The sequence below is a fragment of the Haliaeetus albicilla genome, chromosome 25, assembly GCF_947461875.1.
Source record: "Haliaeetus albicilla chromosome 25, bHalAlb1.1, whole genome shotgun sequence".
Taxonomy (NCBI): Eukaryota; Metazoa; Chordata; class Aves; order Accipitriformes; family Accipitridae; genus Haliaeetus; species Haliaeetus albicilla.
Window position 1 is genome coordinate 6444550 of NC_091507.1, and position 20990 is coordinate 6465539.

The 20990-nt window shown below is 37.2% G+C and overlaps 1 protein-coding gene across 9 annotated transcripts in view; it reads left to right on the top strand.

Moving 5' to 3' along the window:
• The window catches only part of NLGN4X (neuroligin 4 X-linked), a 184097-nt gene extending 163511 nt beyond the window's left edge, over positions 1-20586 (top strand). For all 9 annotated transcript variants that reach the window (XM_069770465.1, XM_069770471.1, XM_069770466.1 and 6 more), the window contains 3 exons: positions 6121-6306; positions 8187-8976; positions 16838-20586. In XM_069770465.1, coding sequence (XP_069626566.1) covers positions 6121-6306; positions 8187-8976; positions 16838-17687 — 1826 coding nt within the window. In that variant the 3' untranslated portion in view covers positions 17688-20586. The remainder of the gene's footprint in view (positions 1-6120; positions 6307-8186; positions 8977-16837) is intronic.
• Positions 20587-20990: the final 404 nt, after the last annotated feature.

Sequence of the window (20990 nt, forward strand, 5' to 3'; positions counted from 1 at the left end):
GAGAGAGAAAAAGAGAGGAAAGAAAGAATAGGAAAAGAAAAGAAAGGCACAAAGCAATGGAGGAACACTCACAGTTGAAATCTAGGCTTTCAGCCAGCCATCAAATTGATTTGATACGGATTAGGCCCAGGGGCCAAAATATGAAGATAAAGAATGGGCTTTTCCTGCAGTGATGTAATACTGGGTATTACTGTGTGTGAAATGGCAAAGGAAAGTTGTCACAGTATTTTATTTTTTGAATAATTTTAAAAGAATGAGAAATCAGTACATAGGAGTAAAATAAATGCAAATTGCTACAAGACTGCAGTTATCTTGGTGATTGTATTTATCTCTAAGGCTGAAGCTGCAGTTCTCAGGTCATAATTTACTGTATTTAACTTAATGGTGTTGTGTTTTTTTTAATTTGTCTTTATTTTTTCCTAAGTGTATGTATTTTAATTATTTTTTCTGTTCTTTTTAAAGTGAATTTAGTATTCATGCCAATAGCTAAGTTAGTAATTCCTGAAAGATAGAACCTCCCTTTTTCTGCACAGCTACTTCAGAGCAAAAAAGAGCAATGAAACATGTCCTCAAATGGAAACAAATTCCTCTTTGCTTTCTACTGGTTAAATACAGGAAAACTGGAGTGAAGTTAGGGGAGTCATTCAGTTTTTTCATCTCAATAGCAAACAGAGCAGAGTCTGCCCTTTTGCCAGTCTTATCTGTCCTGAGCAACAGGGCCACAAGTGCCTAGAGATGATTTTATTCTCTAGATAGGGACTGATTCACCTAAACTTGCCAAAAAGGTAGGTGTCAGGTCTAAGCTGGTCATCTACATTTGTCTATTTTCTGCAGAGAAAGAAAGTTACTTTGATGGGAATTCAACTAATCCAAAGCTAGATGTCTAAATAGCTGAAGCTACTTTTGGAGGGGTTTTTGTCTCTCCATAGTAGTTGTCAGGTTAGTACAAAAAATGTTATACAAGACACAGTTTTTAGGTGGCTAAAGTTAACAGTGATCCATACATCCTTCCATATGTCCTCTGATCTGGAGCTCTACGTGACACAAAGGTGTCAATTATGTTTGAAGTTGCTTCTTGACAAACTCATGCTATTCTCCTCAAACTATCTATTCAGTGCCCATAAATCACTGCATAACTTTCAGTTGAAAGTACCTTTGTCTAAATATTAGCATAGATTATATTTCAATATCATATTTAGTATAAGTGAAATGCTTTATAGTTGTTAAGCAGCGTACTGAGTTATTCGGATATATGGACAAGATCCACAGCTGAAATGTGGCTGCACCTGAGCCTGCTCCTTGCAAATTGAAATTCCGTGTTTGGAAGAATATAATTTTGATCCTGAGCATGTCCACACTAGCGTTTTAATTCAGATCAAGAGTGCATTTCCACAGAAAACCTCAGTATTGTCACCACCTCCTTGCACATTGTTTCACATTGCAGAGGGGTTCTGTAAAGTACAGCCTGGACCCTTCCAGGTGAACCTCAGCTGGAAGATGTGCTTCCACCTTATGCACAATGTCCACCAGTGCTCATTCACACAGCCCATGGCAGTGGACAAGAGTTAGGCTGTAGTAAAAAACAGCATGCGAAATAGGTACAGTGTTGACTTGAGGTCCAGCTATTCTGTTTTAGACTCACTCTTGCAGGTCTGCATGGCATGCTAACGTAGGGATGGCCTTCAGCCACAAGACAAGGCTGGAGCTGGACAGGAGTAAACTGTCTGGGTGGATTTTGTAGATATTGGCCCCTGCTATTTGCCACTGTGGGTCCCCACATAAGTTTTTAGTAGTAAAGGGGAAATACCACCACTGGCTTGTTGGGGTTTGTTTAGTCTCTCAGTAAGATTTCTGTGGCATAGTAGGAAAACCAACTCTAAAGGTAGACCTAGGGATTTCCTCTTGAGTAAGTGGGATCTAAAGAAGCTCTGTGTGTAGCTCTGTATCTTCAGTACATTATCAAAACAGTGGAAGTGACAGCATGTAGCTTACGAGTCCATTCATTTTTAAAGGCTGTGGAAAAGGACAATTCCCAGTAATTTCCATTTGTAGCCTTCTTCCTCCTTGACTGTAGCTAATCTAGTAGGTTAGAACTAAAGCATTCATCTAGAATGCTTCCCTTAATAAAATCGGAGAAGAATAAATAAAACTGTTATGTCAGAAACCTCAATTTAAAGAAGTACTACTTTTCTCTACGTGAAAGAATGTAGAAAAAAATGAGGTGCAAGATTAATTACAAGTAATACAGCAAAACAAATTAAGAATGCTTTGTGTTTCCTCATATAAAACTATGCATTTTTATTTATTTTTAAAGAACATACTGTCATAGGGAAAAGCTGCTCAATTCATGTGTTTTAAATCAAATCAGTATTAAAGCAGTTCATTAATTTATTAATTACATATAACTAGCCAGCAGTCAGTGAGCTATACTTTGAGGCTCAATATCAGCAATACAAAAGATAAACTACAACACTGCCCACTTAAGAAAGGTTAGTAAACAGTTGCAAATTTCTAAACACCCTTCTATAACTAATCCCCCAAAGATCTAATCACATACACAAACGCACAGAGCTAGGTGTGCACCAAACCACCCCCAGGCTGCGTGGGTCACCAGCAGCCCCATCAGGGGGGGAATGGAAGTTCCTCCATTTTCTGTGTGGGACATACGGTTGTTCCAGCATCAGGTGAGCTCCTGCCACTCCCAACCACCCACTGACCCACATCAGGAGATAAAACACCCCACAAGGCCCCACACACGCCGAGAGGATCCCTGTGTACAAGCCCACATGGACAGCCCCTGGCTGGGTGCAGGCACCCCACAGGAGGGTGCTCTGTCCAGGCTGGAGGGAGTTTGCGATGTCAGTGGCCACTTCTCACAATGTCAAACCATGTCCAGCTGCTGCCCTCTTTCCCCCCTCCCTCTCTCTACCTTTAAAAATTGTCATGCGTCTTTTGCCCTTCTTTTCAAGCTGACCTTTGCTTCTGAAGACTCTGATTCCCTGGTTACTACTGAGTCCAGCTGGCGGTTATCTTTTTGTCTGGCACAATAAGTTTGGAGCAAATGTCCCCTAAGACAATTTGGGGTATTTCACTCAACACAGATGGGATGCACTCACATTCCTCTTTTTCAGCTATTGCTGTCCATGGCATTTTGCAGTGGGAGAGCCATGTGGTCAACCTTCCAAATCATTTTTTAAGGGAAGGCAGATTTGTGAAGTCAAGAACTGAATATTACTGTTAATGCATTTCTGTATCATTATGTGGAAAAAAAAAAACCACCACAAACCTCTTTGTTTTCCATATTCAACTATTGCCATTCCTTCTTCTGTTACATTAGGCTAGTGAGAGCTTCCAGGTTCTATCAAAACCCCAGCTAAGAATTTTCAGGTTACAGAATGCCCTTCAAATTGCGCCAAACCATAAAATGGGAAATACTCTTAACTGCACTTAGGAACATAGGTAAAAGGCACAGAGTATAAATCTCTATCTCAGAAAAAAAGCTGCATTCCTCTTTGTTCAGGATTTTAGAGTGATACATGAAGATAATGTTTTGAAATCTTCAGAGTGGTCACAGAAAAAAAAAAAATCTCTTAGTGTTGTGTATTTCTGGACAAATAGTTACCCTTGCCTGAATTTCTGGAAATGGCTTTGAACAAATATTTTGATCTGGTATTCAGAGCATGAAAGAAAATATATTCTCATCAAGAAAAGACAGACTTATGAATTCAGTTTGTGTCACGTAGGGCTGACACTTTGCCATGATGATTAGTTTTTAAATTAAGAAAATTTGTTCTTGCAATTAATGAGAATCAGCAGAGAACTGTGGAAACAAAAAATCTTCATTTGTCTAACATCAGATATTCATTGACTGCAGTTTTACTCAGTCACCTTTTAGTACATTTGGAAAGAATTCAAAATCACAAAGATCAACCAGCTTTAGCTTGATGCTGCTAGAAGAGCTAAAACGTGTTTAGGCTCTGAATATTAATTACCATGCTGCTTTAAAGGTTACAACAGTCACTTTCTCCCAGGGAGGTCATAGTTCTGATTGAATAAAGGCTTAATTATAGAATATTGTAGAATATTGCAGTGAGCTGCAGCAACAAAGCCAGCAAGTGGGTTATTCTTTCTTTGACAGTCCTAAAAAGATAATAAAGGCATGTGAAAAAGAGAAGAACACATCTCTTAAAAAAATTGAGGCAATTATATATTAATAGTGTGTTTGTTTTTTCCCATTGATACAGAAGAGAAAAAAAGATGTTACTGCTATTCTAACTACTGTGCTTGCCATTATTAGAGACTTTTTTATGAGAAAGCTGTATCAAATGCTATTTAGCAATAAGGATATGATTCGTATTACTGCAACTGAAGCAACTGTTTTGTGAAAAATACAAGGACTCATCAGACACTTGCTGTCATTAAATACCTATTAATAATTACTAATTAAACATGAAAAAGATTCTTTGAGGTGCAAAGTAATACATTCCATTCAATCATGCCTAACCTTGCATGCAGAAATTTATGCCATCATAACTTAGGCCATATAGCATTCCATATTTAGTTTAGTCCTTCCGTGATCTTGCTTTTAAACCTTGAGGCTGGATTTGGCATCTCATTGTAGGAATTTTACCACAGAAAACAGTACGGTGAAAGTCCTACAGGTGTGAATGTCCAACACATTTCTTCTTCTTTTCTCTTGCCTTTCCTTCTCTTCCAATTCCACCATGTTGTGAATCCTTTCCACCTTGTGAATTTTCATTCTTCCTATCACTGATAAAATAAGTACGGCCAGTGCAAAGAGATCTGTTCCCCTCTGCTAAAGCAGGTAAAATGTACTGCAAGGCCTTTTTTTCCCTAGGGACCTCAGGCTTCCCTTGCAGTCCTTCCTAGGAACACGAAGGTCTTGTCACACCAGGCTAAGGTGGCTCAAGATTACAGACTGACTCATCTCAAACTGCTCCAGGACTGCAGATCTCCTGAGTCCTGGGGCCCTATTCTGGCAAGTTTGTCTGAACTGATAATTAGCTTGGAAACACCAGCCCAGTGATTGCCTTGTTTTGTCTTGATAAGCAGCTGTCAGCGGTGCCTAAATCAGTAATGTCCATCTGAAAACTTCCATATGCTGTAAGGTATTTCTAATAGACTTCTGACTTCCATTTGTCTGACAGCAAAAGGTCTGTGGGAGTTAAAAAGAGGAGTGTTGAGTACAAGGCTCGATGTGGTAATTTGGATGTAGCACAAGGTCTTAACTGTGAATGATAGGCAGCACGGATAACTGCAATGTTTCACCTTAGCTGATTTCAGAAAAACAAAATTAATCTCAGTCCTAGTCTTTCGGTCATTTTGTTCTCAGTTGCAAGACAAGCAGCAAACATGTCATGCTTTGTTTCTAAAATCTGATAACCACAGTACAGGAACAAAAAATAGCAGCGCAGCTTTCCCTGCAATTTCCAAGGAAAGAGACAAAACCTGATTTGTTCAGATAAAATCTCCCTACCAAAGGCTGAATTGCCGAGGATTTACCTGCTATCTTCCTAATAAATATCCTCTGTGAAATTGGAGTGTAATTTTTTTCCTAGGCTTTTTTCTGTTCCTTTTACTATTTTCTTCATCCTTTTATATTTCTAAGTATGTCTATCCATATCACAAGTACAATAATTTAAAGAGCTGTGTACTTCAGGACAATTTTTGTCCATGGCAAGAAGCATTTAAATTAATGTGTTGGGGAGCCGCGTTCTCAGTGGAAGACTGGATATCTCACTTCTTCATTGCACAAAAATGATTTCCTAGGTTTTTGTACCTTACTCACATACAGTTATCAAATGTTTAAAACCTTCAGTCTGTATTGTTGCATTGATATAGAATTATTTCAAAAAGAAAATAATGATTTTTCACAAACGTGACCTCTGCAGTAGGGAAAAACAAACCAAAGCCAAACAGCATACAGAATGAGTTCCACTGCCTGCACTGGAGACATTTAACTAGGACTGTGACCTTTAAAAAAAAGAAGAAAAAAAAAACCAGCAGATGAAAAGATGGGAAGATGTATTGTGAATATGTGGATACCCTGTAGCTAACTCTGTATCTGGTGAACTAAAATTATCTTTTTTTGCCTTATAGGTTTTTTAAGTACTGGGGACCAAGCTGCAAAAGGCAATTATGGATTGCTTGACCAAATCCAAGCTTTACGTTGGATTGAAGAAAATATTGGATCTTTCGGAGGAGACCCAAAAAGAGTTACTATTTTTGGATCTGGGGCAGGAGCTTCCTGTGTCAGTCTCCTGACACTCTCTCACTATTCAGAAGGTAACAATCTTCTGAGCAAAGCACTTTTTTTTAGACATTATAGTGTAACGAAAATGCCCATATCGAGTAGGCTGAATTAGAATTACGAGGTCTATAATTTTTGTAAAATACCTACTAGCTAGTGTTCTGGGTTTGTATTAGTCAAAATAAATATTTTTATATGAAGAATTAAATGCTATTATAGCAGAAATTTCATGCAACAAATGCCATAGGCAATATACTTTTTCTAGCTGTATCAACAGTCACCACTGGCTCTTCTATCAAAGAATTTGCCGTAATTAAAATCGAGAAGGGCAGTGACCTTCATTTTTTACAAACTCTTGTCTGCACTTCCAACATGTATTTAGATACTTTCCTTGCTTAATAATAACATAACTCAACCTTATTAAAAATTTAACTCCCATCAGTATTGTGTGACCCCACACAGAGTTCTTAAGATTTTGGTAAGTGTTTGAGCTGTGGGATTTCTACCCTCAACACCTCACCCCCCACTCCCCACCTGCCCCCCCTCAAAAAGAAAACCCAACAAGAATATACACCACCAGTACTGAACCACAGATATTCCTGGTGATAAGACCAAATCTACAAAGAATTTATAAAAGAAGACAAGACTAAAATATCTATTGTATTTATAACTGCATGCTACTTCTATCACATTAAAACAGACAGAAATCTCTGACAGAAGGCTAAGCCCTAGCAAGCAGTTGCAGTAGGGTGGCTGGTAAATGCACCCTACTTGGAAATACATAGAATTATGCCTGACAATTCAGTCTATTGATACAAATAGGGTGCAGTGCGTAGCTGTTGAGTAAGCCATGCCAAAATCAAGCAGATGGAACCATGAAAAACTTAACTAATCACATCATTGAAATTTTGTAGTGTGTGCGGTAAGTAATCATCACAAAGGTGTATCAGCCGCAGCCAGTTTTTCCCATAAATGCTTCAAGGTCTTTAACTTGTTTTGGAGCTGTTGCTCTTTGACATTTCAAGAGCTTGACAGTAGAAGCCATTTGCAGAAGAGGCCCAAGCATTTTAGTTTAAGTATAAAACAGGCCATTTTATTGATCTTACCAGGAAAAAACAGATGGGGCAGATTCACCAGTAAGCTCCAGTTGCTTTTCAGTGCTCTGACACAAAGAAGCTCTTCAGACTGGGTCTTTCATCTCTCTTTATATTAGTACATAGAAAACAACCAGAAAGAACTATTGAATCTCTTACTCTCTTCTGAAAAACATAAATATATTTTAATTCAACATATAGGCAGTGCTAACACACACGCACACAAAAAATAATAATAAAAAAAAAAGGTAGAGAAAAAATATGTCAGAGTAAAAGACTCAAGCCTATTAAATTGATTTTAGCAGAGCAGATTTTTTCAAATTATATGATGCATGGCTTCTGTGACGGAAATGAGAGTGTGTAATTTTCATTTGACCTTTAAACTACTGAAGAGCACATTTATGAGACTCATTTACATGGTGAAGAGGATATGATTGCTTGTAGCTGCCACTCCTTTAAAGAAATTTTTACAGGACTACCACTGGGCTAAAGCCAAGGGACTTCCATTAAAGATGCAAGAAAACTGCAGTACAAGCATGAGTTTTGTTCACGAAATAGTAACCTGAAACCTTCATGCTTTTTGTGTGTAAGCATCAAGAACAAGAGAGGTTTCAATTAGTAGCCTATTAGAGATACTCTAAAAAGGGAGCAGTGAGTAGAATATATGGAAATTGAATTGAAATTTAATTGAAATTTAGGTATATGCATCCTTTAGTTATTGTATAATCAAAGCTTTCTTCACTTAGTGAAAGCTGCTTTTAATTTTTTTTTTTTTTTTTAATATATAATTGGATTTGCATTTAAAAAATTTGCACCTGCAGGTTTGTTCCAAAAGGCAATCATACAGAGTGGAACAGCCCTGTCCAGCTGGGCAGTGAACTATCAGCCTGCCAAGTACACTCGGATATTGGCAGATAAAGTGGGCTGCGACATGCTGGATACCACTGATTTGGTTGAATGTCTTCGAAATAAGAATTACAAAGAACTCATTCAACAGACCATCACTCCAGCCACATACCACATTGCCTTTGGGCCTGTGATAGATGGAGATGTGATTCCAGATGACCCTCAGATTCTCATGGAGCAAGGGGAATTCCTTAACTATGATATAATGCTGGGCGTGAATCAAGGGGAAGGTTTAAAATTTGTGGACGGCATTGTAGACAATGAAGATGGTGTTTCCCCCAATGATTTTGACTTCTCCGTCTCCAATTTTGTGGACAATCTATATGGTTATCCAGAAGGGAAAGATACACTGCGAGAGACCATTAAATTCATGTACACCGACTGGGCAGACAAAGAAAACCCTGAAACAAGACGGAAGACCCTGGTTGCTCTTTTTACAGACCACCAGTGGGTTGCTCCAGCTGTTGCTACCGCTGACCTGCATGCCCAGTATGGATCTCCAACATATTTCTATGCATTTTATCACCATTGCCAAAGTGAAATGAAACCCAGCTGGGCTGATTCAGCTCATGGTGATGAAGTCCCTTATGTGTTTGGGATTCCTATGATTGGCCCCACAGAACTGTTCAACTGCAACTTTTCCAAGAATGATGTCATGCTCAGTGCAGTAGTTATGACGTACTGGACTAACTTTGCCAAAACTGGGTAAGTTTGACCCCCAGCATTCCTTTTTGTTGATAGCATACTTCTAAAATAGTCAGTATCCCATTGCAGTGGCTTCAAACCCTGATCTTGCAGTAGTATTACAGCACTATTTGCGTAAGACAGAAGGTAACTGGGGCTTATTCATATTTAATAGATTTTTAATTAGTGTGTTCCCTCAAACTATTTTCTTTCAGTAGCTCAGTGAGAATAATAATGCACTGTATTTTTGATTCAAAAAATAGGGCAATTATTAAGACAAAGCATGTCTCAGAGAAAAGGCAGCTCACTAAGATACTGAAAAATCAGAGGCAACATGTCTGCTACTCGAGGAAGGAACTGTCAGGCAGATAGCACTTATCTGCTACAAAAGAAAGGAAGTTCTTGTTTTTAGCGACCTTCACAGGGATGGGGACTCAGGGAGGAATTGGAACAGAAAGGCAGACACTGGAAAGATTTTTCCCTCTGAGTGCTATAATAGCAATAATAAGTACTTGACTGGAATGAAGAAGAGACTCAGATACAAATTTTCCTTTGAGAAGGTTAAAAATTTAAATTAATTCTGCTTACGAAACAAAGACATCAATGTTTTGCTGAAATAGAGTGGTAAACATCAAGGAAAGAACCCTCAAAGCAGCTTAATCTGTGAGTGCTATTAATAATTTCTGTCCTCTTCCTATAGCATTCCTTTAAAGAGTATTGCAGTGTTTTACTTGAGCAGCAAGGGCTTTTTTGTTAACCTTGAGTCTCCAGTACTGAATTAAAACAAAGATACTTGTGGCACAAAAGAGCTGTAAATCTTTCCAATGAATGTTTAATGGCAGGATTGGGCTCTGGAAACTGCAGCTTTACTGCACTGCAGTGAATGGTATGCAGCTATATAAGAAAAATTCAGAGATGCCTAGTGTGAAACACTCAGAGGCTTCAGCAGCTCTTGCAGCCTTTAATGAATCCAAATGACATTCAACGGAAGGAGATTTTGCAGTCTTAACAAAAACCTCAAGCATGAATTGAGTAAAAAACAATCAAATGCTTCAGGATAATTTACAGAAAAGAAAGCTTTTGTTGCACTGCACTTTAGACAAACAGGTGCTTTTGCATGCAGAAATCCCACAGTACTGCAGTAATAGTGAATGACCTGTGGAATATTTAGATGTATTTGGCAACAAGAAGTCATCAGTACTAGGGTGGGCAAACTTTGGGATTAAAGCTTGGTTTATGGACAGAGAATGCCACATGCTGGCTGTACCAGACACTCAGAGAGTGTTTATACCATCAGTCTGTCTTTATTTTTGTAGATGAAGTACCACATATACATAGAGGACTCCAGATCCTCACAAATATACATCACTGGAATTATTATGGAGATGCAAGTTCTCTACAGTCTCACTAGTATTTACAATTACTTTATGACTATTCCCTGTAGACTAAGAAGTCATATTTAAGAAATTTTTTAAGGCTGTCAGGAGCATCTCCCAGTCCCAGCTGCCACCATTACTCAGAATTGCAAGCACTTTCCAGCTGTTGCTACTTGAAAGCTAATTTCAGCAGGCTATACATGCCATCACCCAGTTCTCTGGTTATAAACCCATTGTTATACTACACCTAAAGAGACAACAGGTGCTTTGGGAGAGCCATTAGTCATTTCTGAAACTTCAGCATTGCTGATGAGACAGGAATGGGCTGTATCTTCTATTACAAACTCGCCCCTTTATAGACTGTCTGAAAGATGTGTCATTAAAAATAACCTCTAACTGTAAAATTTCAGTTTTTACAATGAAAGAAAAAGAACAACACAAGATGCATTACCTTGCTGGTTTTTTTCTTTGTTTATATGAACAATGATTAATTGTTCTGGATAGTACAAGAGAATATTTGGAGGAAAATAATATTTTAAGATTACATTTGCTCTGCATGTCTGATGTCCCCAGTGGAAAAGGGAAGGTTGTAGCACCTCAAACCCGAAGAAACAGGGGATGTATCTGGGGTGACCGTTCTCCTCTCTACCCTCCCACATCCAATCTGGAATCCATGTGCCCACTCAGGTCCTCCAACTCTCAAAAAGATTGATAAGGTTCAAGACTGCATTGTTGGGTGCTTTGTTTGGGTTTTTTTTTCCCCACCCTTTTTTTAATTGATCATTTCCCATCCTTATTCTGATAGAACTTGGCTTGCTTTGTGTTTGTACCCATGGCAACACATATGAAAAACCTGTTAACTGAAAGGTTTTATTATTCCACGTTTCCCTGTAGGTGAGCCTCAAACATTAAAACTGCAGATTTATTTATTTAATTTTAATGTCTCTGAGACTTTTCCAGTCTTGATGACTCTCCCACAGAGGCTGCATCCAGGTACTTATTGTATAATTACGGCTCAGGTGGTGCATTGTTCTGATGGACTGTGCTGGGCTTTTAACCCACAGGCCACCCGCTGCTAAAAAACACCCATTGTTTAATGGGCCTACTGCCAAGGCTGGGTTGGAAGGGCAGGTCAATCTTGTAAAATCACTAAGTGCCAAAGACACAGTGCAAGGCACAGTGCTTTTATTGTGTTTTACTTCAGAGTCAGTTACTGAAGCTAGCAAATAGGAGGTGACAATTAAAGTGTTTAATGACAGATGAATCATGCTTGAAATGAATACCTGGAAGTTGCATTTTGCTAATCCTCCATTTTCTACCTTGCTATGATTTTTTTTTTTTAATTGCATTAACAGTCATTTTGACCTTTTCAAAACTATGTTTCTAACATGCCTTAGAAATAGGAAAGCAATTTGTTAGAGTAGGTGTGAGAAACTACATTTGGGATACAAAAATTACATGAAAATACAGCTTTTGATTCCGCTATGTGCAAAATTATATGTGAGAGCTTCATTAAGAGGTGCATTTAAAGCTTCAGTCTGCTGCCAGTAGTACTATCCTAACTGTAATGGTAATTTTATGTGCTCAAATGTTCTGTTAGTTAGGGCCATGTCACATCCTTCGCAGATACATCAACGGGGGAGAGTGAACGACATGAGGGGACGTGTGCCAGTCCTTCACAGATACTCTGCCAGCTACACTCTTGTGATGAAGGATTTGAAGTTTCATAGCGTAGATACGAAGCCATACTTTCATAAGAGGCATCTATTGGATTTCTAAAAATTACCCTCTTTTGAGGAGTTACAATACTCTATTTTTGCTCCCATTCATCCAGCTCTACCTAAGTTGGTGATGGGAAACATAAAGGCCTAAAGGATATATCCTTGTTTTCTTTGTAATTCAGATAAATACTCCTGAATTATTTTACTACCATTGATTCTGAAGCAAAAACCTAAATGAGTTATGAAGGATATCTACGTTTTATATTCAGTTTGGCTTTCCAGTGGAAGACACAATTAAACTTACAGTGATTAAAGTGTATTTTCGAATCAATTCTCTGTGAACTCCTTTATGAGGCTGTTGCATTTCTTTTTGATGTTTTTGTCTGAAGAAATAACTGTCTCCAATGGCCAATCTGTGTTAGTCAAACATAACAGTGTACTTATGGTTTGCTTTCCTTAGTAGTTATAATAGCTGACTGGGAGCATGGCAACAGTGGGACCTGGTGATAATTGAGGAAAGGAGGTAAGGGAAAATATGCTTGTGTACCAGTGCTTCAGGCAGGAATGGCTATACCATTGTTAATGTTGTGACAACATGAAAAATCAGTGGAAGCATGAAGAAATGCCACACAGTTTTTCTCTCTCTCTTTTTTTTTTCCGTATGGAAAAAAGAGGACTGCTGAAACAAAATAAATGATCAAGGGGCCTTTCAGTGTCTTGGAGACAGATTCAATATGTAACTGTTAAGACATTTTGCTTTCCAATAAAGTTAGAGAATGACACAGAAGAATAAAACACTTTAAGTGCGTTAATGTAACAGTTCATTGTCCTGAGTGATAGTTAATGCTGTTGCAGAAGTAGTTAAAAAATGAATGGTATTTCAACATGTTATACGGAATTCAGGATAAGAGAAAAGTTCTTAAGATTCCCCATCATTCTTCCCATGCCAGTATCACCAAATATGATATACTCATATGCCCTTCAGGTCAGCTACTGATTCACCTTGTGAACAGGAATATGTGTTGCTCTGCAGTCAGCATCCATCGCAGACACATTTACTTTATATTACCTGAGAAAAAAAATCAATGCTTTGAATGTACATTTGTAGCCCATGAGGTGTGAATTAAATGACAATAAACAGCAACATGATAAATTGAACAAAATCAGTGCAGACTGAAAGTGGGGAAAAAAAGTGATAGGTGAAATCAGATGATTCTGCACATTAATAAAAAAATACCTTAGTTAAGACAAGACAGACCATCATATGGCCTTCTGTCATATGGAAGACAAGTTCAGGCATTTCATGATGGGGCTATTTTTTGATGGAGATGCTGTTTAAATTGAATTCTAAAGGTGGTGAAAATAAATAATCAGAGCAAAATGAACAACAATAATCATCAATTTTGTTCTAGCAATAGAATGAAGCAAAAAAAATGTCTCCCTGCCGACTAGTAGGTTTGGGAAACAAGTTATCTAGTACCTATGAGAGCCATTACTGGAAGAAGTACAGAACTGAAAATACATTATTCAGATTACATTTTTATCATCATGATTGCAGCGTGTGTTTAAAGGAAGGTTTTCTAGCAGCCTTTTGTTCCATAATTACACACTTAAGCCTCAAGAATGTCCACAAACACAAAGGTGATACAAGAGGCTAAAAAAAGCAAAAGGAAATTTGAAGGTAAAGTAACACATCAAAACATTTGTCAAACAGCTGATTCGATAGAAGAAATGATTGTATGTATATCTATATTTTATGCCTATCTGTAATACTGGAAAAGTGTTCATAATAGGATAAACTGCCCAACTACCCAAGAAAAAGACTTAACGTCATAAGTTTTGTAACCTTACAATACTATGAATTGTCTCCAGTGTACATAGGAGGAGGGCCAAGGAAAGTAAAAATCCTCTTATTTATATCCACTGAATATTTTTGGTAAATTATCATTAGTCTGTAAAACCTAGATCCATGCATTATTAGATCCTCTATTTAGGACCGGACTTAGTTATTCCATTTTTTGGTGAAAAAAGAATCTTTTAGATACCTATCCTCCAAATTCAGAGAGAATATTCAGACCGTGTATTCAGTTATTAAGTGATCAACCCTAGAGTAGATGCCAATGGTAGCGTTCTAATACCCTCAGCAAAAAAAATGACTTGTCTGTAGGACTGGCTGATTTTTTTTTCTGTTCCTTGTTTCAGTGGACAGCTTTGTGCCCACACACAGCCATGTAAACAAATCCTGAAATACAAGACTAGCCTCATGTAATGTAATTTTCTCTCTTGTGTTTGGAGGAGGTGGCAGCATAATTGCCTATTCTTAATAGGTATAGTTAAAAAGGAGAGATGGAGGTAGAGAATGGAAGAAGGTGAAAGGAAAGGGAGGTTGATATGTACTTGTTTTGTAGGCTGTTTGTAGGGGAAGGGAATGCTAATTTAAAAAATGTTTAGTTGCTAAAATCATCATCTGCTGTCACTTTTATAGGGCCATTAAAAAAAAAAAGAATTTTAAAAAAAGTGCATGTCCAGCTTGGCTCATTGAAATGAGTGCTCAGCTTCTTCATCTCCTGTACTATGTATCAAGTGCAACTCGTTTCCATGAGCTAGCTTAATTTATACATTTTCTGTAGGACCCTTTCCAGAGTCTTTTGTGCTGTGAATCAGAACAGCAAGTGGAGAGAGAACAAGATGGATTTTGTGCTGTAACTCTTGCAGGATTTTGAGCTTCTGACAAGAAAAATGTTTTGCATTTTGATAATCTTGCTGATTTTTAATTTGCTTTAGAATTTATGTATTGAACCCTAAAGTACTGTAGTAGCAGATATATTGAATTGGGCCAATATCTTCTTGCCTGGACTTGCCAAATCTTTCAGTCTGTTCTTTAAAAACAAAAGAAATACTTATTTCCTTCTTGAACACATGTTAGAATCCTTCAAAGTAACAGCATACTTCTGCTGCTGTACTGCCTGGAAGTGGATATTACTCCTCTAGCTTCAACTAGGATGAACAATTACTAAGCAATTATCTTTTTGTTCAGAATTAACACAATTTGGCTAGCTATTACTACATAAAATGAAAAATAAATTGATAGATAGATAGATAAATGAAATAGTCAGTTCTGGAACCCTTAGTTTATATCTGATTGAGATGGGAAAGATTTGATACAGTACAAGATAAAAAAAAAAAACAAACCAAAGCACCCAGAAAACCCTCAAACAGCTAAAACCACAAGCATAAGTAAACCAAAATACCAAAATTATATAGAAAAAGAATTCTTCCCTTCACTCAAAAAAAAGGTAAGATAAATTCTTTCAGGTAAACAGATGAATACAGGAATCATAAGATTATTAAAGTCAAATTTGTTTGACTGGTCTGGTTTAAGAACTAAGGACTAGCTCTTTAAGAACAACAAAGGAATGCTAAACTAGGCAATCATGTTCTTGAGCTTTTGAAAATGGAAAAAGAAAACAACTAAGATGCTTTAAAATCTGTAGTGGTGGGTCTTGGTATTCCCGTAACATACATAACAGTACATTGGAAGAAAAAGAAAATATTAGAATAAATTTCTCAGGAAATAAACTAATGCATATGGGAATGGAAAGCAGAATGGAAAGTTCTCAGGGTAATGCATAGAAAATGAATCACGTACTCTCAGTATAATATATCACAAAGTCCCAGAAAATATTCTTTGCTGCAAAAGAAGATTCAAACTCATGCACAGCAAAATATTAAGTTCAGTATTAGTAATTTTAAATTTCTGTGTTTTTTCATGCCAAAAGGAAGTCATATTTATGTAAAGTTTACCAAAATTATAAGGATACATAGATATTAACCACATTTAAATGCATTTTGTGCCATTGGTTTGTCTTTATTCTGAACCTGTAAGAAGAAAAGAAAAAAGAAAATATGGGAAAAGCATAATATCATTAAATATTTGGGTTACCAGTTTTGAAATTATGTCTGATTAGTGTACTACTCTTATCTCTACTACAACTTAACTACTATAAAACTTGTTGATCTCAGCTAATATATTTCTCATCCCTACAAACTGGGACAGAATTAAGGCTCACTGTCCTACAGCCATTAAAAGTAGTTATTTAGTAGCAATGAGCACATGGAACTTTCAAGTAGTAATCTGCTAATGCAAATGATGGAAAGATTTGCGACATACAAATACTTCAAAGGCTTTTCCCTAAAGCAGATATTTGAACAAAGAGGGACTAATAGCTCAGTAAAGGAACACATAGAGAAATAGTTCCTGGTTACATGTATTAGCCCTGCTGCTTCATGTTTTGAAGTTTTTTATGTAATATACACAGCTGGTGTAAAGTCTTATGGTCACTTGGACTTCCAATGTTGCCACGGGGATTAGATGCCCATAGTTACTGCTTAGAGCAGTGGAAACAGTAGCAGCTTAAATGAGAAAGTTAATGTCAAACCTTGAGAAGAGCTAAACCTACAATTTCCTATGGGGAAAAGTAGGTAGTACCTTTCTTACGACAGCTTTGGAGTATGATGCTGAATCACAGAACTTTAGATGAGCTTTTGGGAGCCGAAACACAACCCTTTCTCCGTTTTCATGTAAAAAAATATTACAATGTCTGAGATGCACTGTACAGTAAGTAATTTTTCTTTTGTTTATTTATTAACATCTGTTGTTAAGTTACGGAGGTTTTTTTAGGTTATGTTAATTATCAGATAAACCGTTATCTAAAGGATGGGGGGGTTGTTTTTTGCTTTTTTTTTTTTTAATGACTATAATGCTGCCTGTTTTTATTTTTGTAGAGATCCAAACCAGCCTGTTCCACAGGACACAAAGTTTATCCACACAAAACCCAACCGCTTTGAAGAAGTTGCCTGGTCCAAATACAATCCTAAAGACCAGCTTTACCTGCATATTGGTCTGAAACCCCGAGTTCGTGATCACTACCGAGCAACAAAAGTTGCTTTCTGGTTGGAGCTTGTACCCCACCTTCACAACCTGAATGAAATATTTCAGTATGTTTCCACAACAACTAAAGTCCCCCCTCCTGACATGACATCATTTCCTTACGTGACGCGTCGTTCTCCTGGTAAATTGTGGCCAGCCACCAAACGCCCAGCAATGACACCTGCCAACAATCCCAAACATTCAAAAGACACCCATAAAACGGCTCCGGAGGATACTACAGTTCTGATAGAAAACAAGCGAGATTACTCCACAGAGCTGAGCGTCACCATTGCTGTGGGGGCATCCTTGCTGTTCCTCAATATTTTAGCTTTTGCTGCGTTATATTACAAGAAGGACAAGCGGCGTCATGAGACTCACAGGCGCCCTAGTCCCCAGAGGAACACAACCAATGATATCGCACACATACAAAATGAAGAGATTATGTCGTTGCAGATGAAACAGCTAGAACATGACCATGAGTGTGAATCACTGCAGGCCCATGACACACTGAGACTAACCTGTCCGCCTGACTACACGCTTACGTTGAGAAGGTCCCCAGACGACATCCCGCTAATGACACCCAACACCATAACCATGATTCCAAATACATTAACAGGAATGCAGCCTTTGCATACTTTCAACACCTTCAGTGGAGGACAAAACAGTACAAATTTGCCCCATGGACATTCGACCACTAGGGTATAGCTCAGCCCTTCCCCCTCTACCCTCACAAGCCACTTGGAAGAAAGAAAAAACAAAAAAACAAAAAAAACGAAGAGGAAAAAGTTATAATACCATCCATTGAACACCTTGTCAAAATCTGAAGTAAAAACAAGTAAAAGAGAAGGACAGTCATTATTTTCTTACTGATCCTTCCTACAGAAACTCTGATGTTAAAGATCAACTACAAACCCTGTGAAATGTGAAAAGTGTACATTGCTGTTACGATACTGCTTTAAGATCTCAGCCACTTTGATTGAAAGTTCAGGCCAGAAGAAGTCACTTAAAATGGTGTTTTGAGTGTAACAAGCAAAGCAGAGTCTTCTGGAACACAGAGCCAGTGACTGTACAGGTGTTTTGTTTTGGTTTTTTTTTTTTTTTAATAAATAAAATAATAAAAAAAATTCTTTATGTGCCATACCATGAATGGCCCTTGTTAAAACAAAGACATCACCATGGGCTTTTACCCAGCATATGAAGCTGTAATCCAGATGGGGGAAATAGAATTTTATTATTAAAAACAAAAATGAAAAAAAAGAGGAGGACTGACTATGCAGTAAAATACGTATAGTTCTGTGCAAAGAGATGACTTGCCAGCCTGAACTATATTTAAAGGAACTTTGTAAAAATGTACATAGCTGTGAGTTTAAAAACAAACAAACAAAAAAAAGAAGCTTTTATTGATGTTTTCAGTTTGAAAAGAGCTTTTAGAAAGATTGTGCATTTGGTTGTGACCTATGTGTATATACATTAGTCATATCACCTCTGTTTCCTCCAAGCCCAAAGGAGGAATTTCTTCTTAATTACTAGTGGTAAACAAAAACCATGAGTTTTTTCTAACATGTTTCATTTATATGAGGCCATGGTGTCATGCAGAGGATACAGTTGTCTGTGTGACCTGCGTATTTTCTCTTACAGGTTACACTAGTGCATGTTAAAGTATTCATAGGAGATTGTTGTTCTTTTCTGAAACTTTTTTTTTCTATAATTTAATTTTGTGTTAGCCTTTGTTAAATTGCAACACAGCAATGGATTGGAAAATGGAGAAAAAAGAAAAACACAAAAGAAAATAATTACTATTTTAAGCTTGTTGAACTGAACCAAGAAACATCCAATAATATATATTCAGAGTCCAGTTTGTAGTTCTTGGTTATTGTGATACATTAGGAAGAGTTTTGTGCCCTGACAAAGCAAAGAAAGCCTGTGTTTTGGTCAGCCTTTTCTGAGGAAAACTAGCTCTGTTTCACCAGCAGTTGCAGTGGAATCTCAGCTGAGAAAGCACCTTCTTAGCTTTGCTAAACAAAATAAAACTACAATTTGAAAGTGGGGAAATGGTGGGTTGGTTGGCTGGCTGTTCTTCAAAGTGTTCAGGAATGATCAGTGTGTAAAGAACTTCTCTGCCCAGTGTCCTGTTTTGTGCTTGAGAGCATACCTGTCAGAAAATACTTTTTTTGCTGATTTTTTACACAGCAGTCCCATAGTCAGTGAACATTATGGAGAGAGAAGCAGAGATGTCATCAGCTGTTCTGCATCTGAATAATACTGAAAATCCCAGAGCGCATCACTATCAGGAAGGGCAAAATTCTTAGCCGATTATTCCCTTCTTCCCTTCCTTCAGTAGGAAACCAGGGGCCAGGCAGAGCTATCAAACAAAGGAACTTAGCAGTTTGATTCAAACAACTGATTTGAATGTGAAAAGCTAGGAATAAGTTCTCGCAGATGAAGATTGCTTTATATTTTGTCTTTGAAAGTTACTCCATCATCAAGAGATAGTAACCAAAGATATTTGAACAAATTCATCTGCACTTGAATATGATTATCCCAGATGTATTTTTTATTGTTAATTCACAACTAAGCTACATCAATATCATATGTCCCATAAGTATCTAACACAAGATGCCTTGTACTTCTTGTTTTCTATGCTTTTTGTTTTCTAATAAAATGTCTCGGAATAGTCACCCCTACAAATAAAATCAAAGACAAGGTGATTCCCTGAGGTCTATTCAACTGCACAGCTCCTTGTTGTAGCAGGCAGTAAAAAAGATTCTGAAGGAAAGAAATAAAAAGAAAGTTAACAACGTGATAAAAATGCAACATGTGGCTGATATAATCCTTTATCTGTAATAAATGTGCTATAAACCTGACCTGGATGCTCAGGTTGGAATGTGAGGAAGCAACAACCCCAAAGTACAACTAGTAGCAAATGGAAAACTGGTTTTTTTTTTCACTGATCCATCACATAATGTTGATTAATGCTGACTCTATACCAGGCCATTTCCACCACCAATGTAATGCCTCAGCTGAGATGCAGCAGTTCATAACTCTTAAAAAAAGGTTTAAAAAAAGAAAAAAAAAAAAAGAAAAAAAAGAAAAAAGTAAAAAAAGGTAATGATGCTTGGCATCATAATCAGTTGGGTATGTTTGTAATGTGAATTACAGTATTTGTTTAGTACTTCCAATTGTCTTCTGCTAGCAATATGTACAGTACTGTGTCAGGCTTGTGACATTTGGGTAAAAAAAAAGTTCCTGTAAGTGAATGATTTTAGCTTTTAAAAGGAATTACAATCAAGTTGATTTAATAATTTGATACATCTGGACTGATGTATGATTTATAGAGGGAACAGATTTATAGGGTCTTCATAGAATTCTATAACAATGATATCAAAATATACTTTGCAAACTGTAAAAGAAAAATGAAAGTACTTTCCCAGGCTTATATTCTTGACCTTAAGAGGCACACAGGGTTTAATGGTTTCTTCTGTTATTGTTTTGCAATTTTTTTGTTTTTTGCCTTAAGTAATGATAGAAGATATATATGGCTGGACACATATGTATAAACTTTTCAGCAGCATTTTTAATAATAAAATATCACAGTATTTTCTAATGCTTTGTGCAAAGAACTACGTGTTCATCCTTTTGTGTAGAAAGTCTTTCAGAGGTGTGTTTTCTGCCCCATCTCCATTTCATTATGTAATGTAAACAATGCCTTGATACACAGTACAAAAATATTAAAGTAACAGAGGTTGCACTTTTAAGTTAGCATTGAGTTTTCATGGCTTTTGTAGTTCTATAAGCCTGCCAGTAAAAGGAAGAAACTCAGACAATGAAGATATAAGAGAATAAGCTCCATATATTTATTACCTGTACGCGCTGCAACTCCCATTGAAGCAACGGTTTAATTGTTCTGTTGGTATTTTCTGTAGCACTGGAAAAAAGCTTAGGTAAGCAGCTTCCCATATTAAGTGTATAGCTTAGCAGCTGAAAAATGTATCTTCCAAATTAAGGATC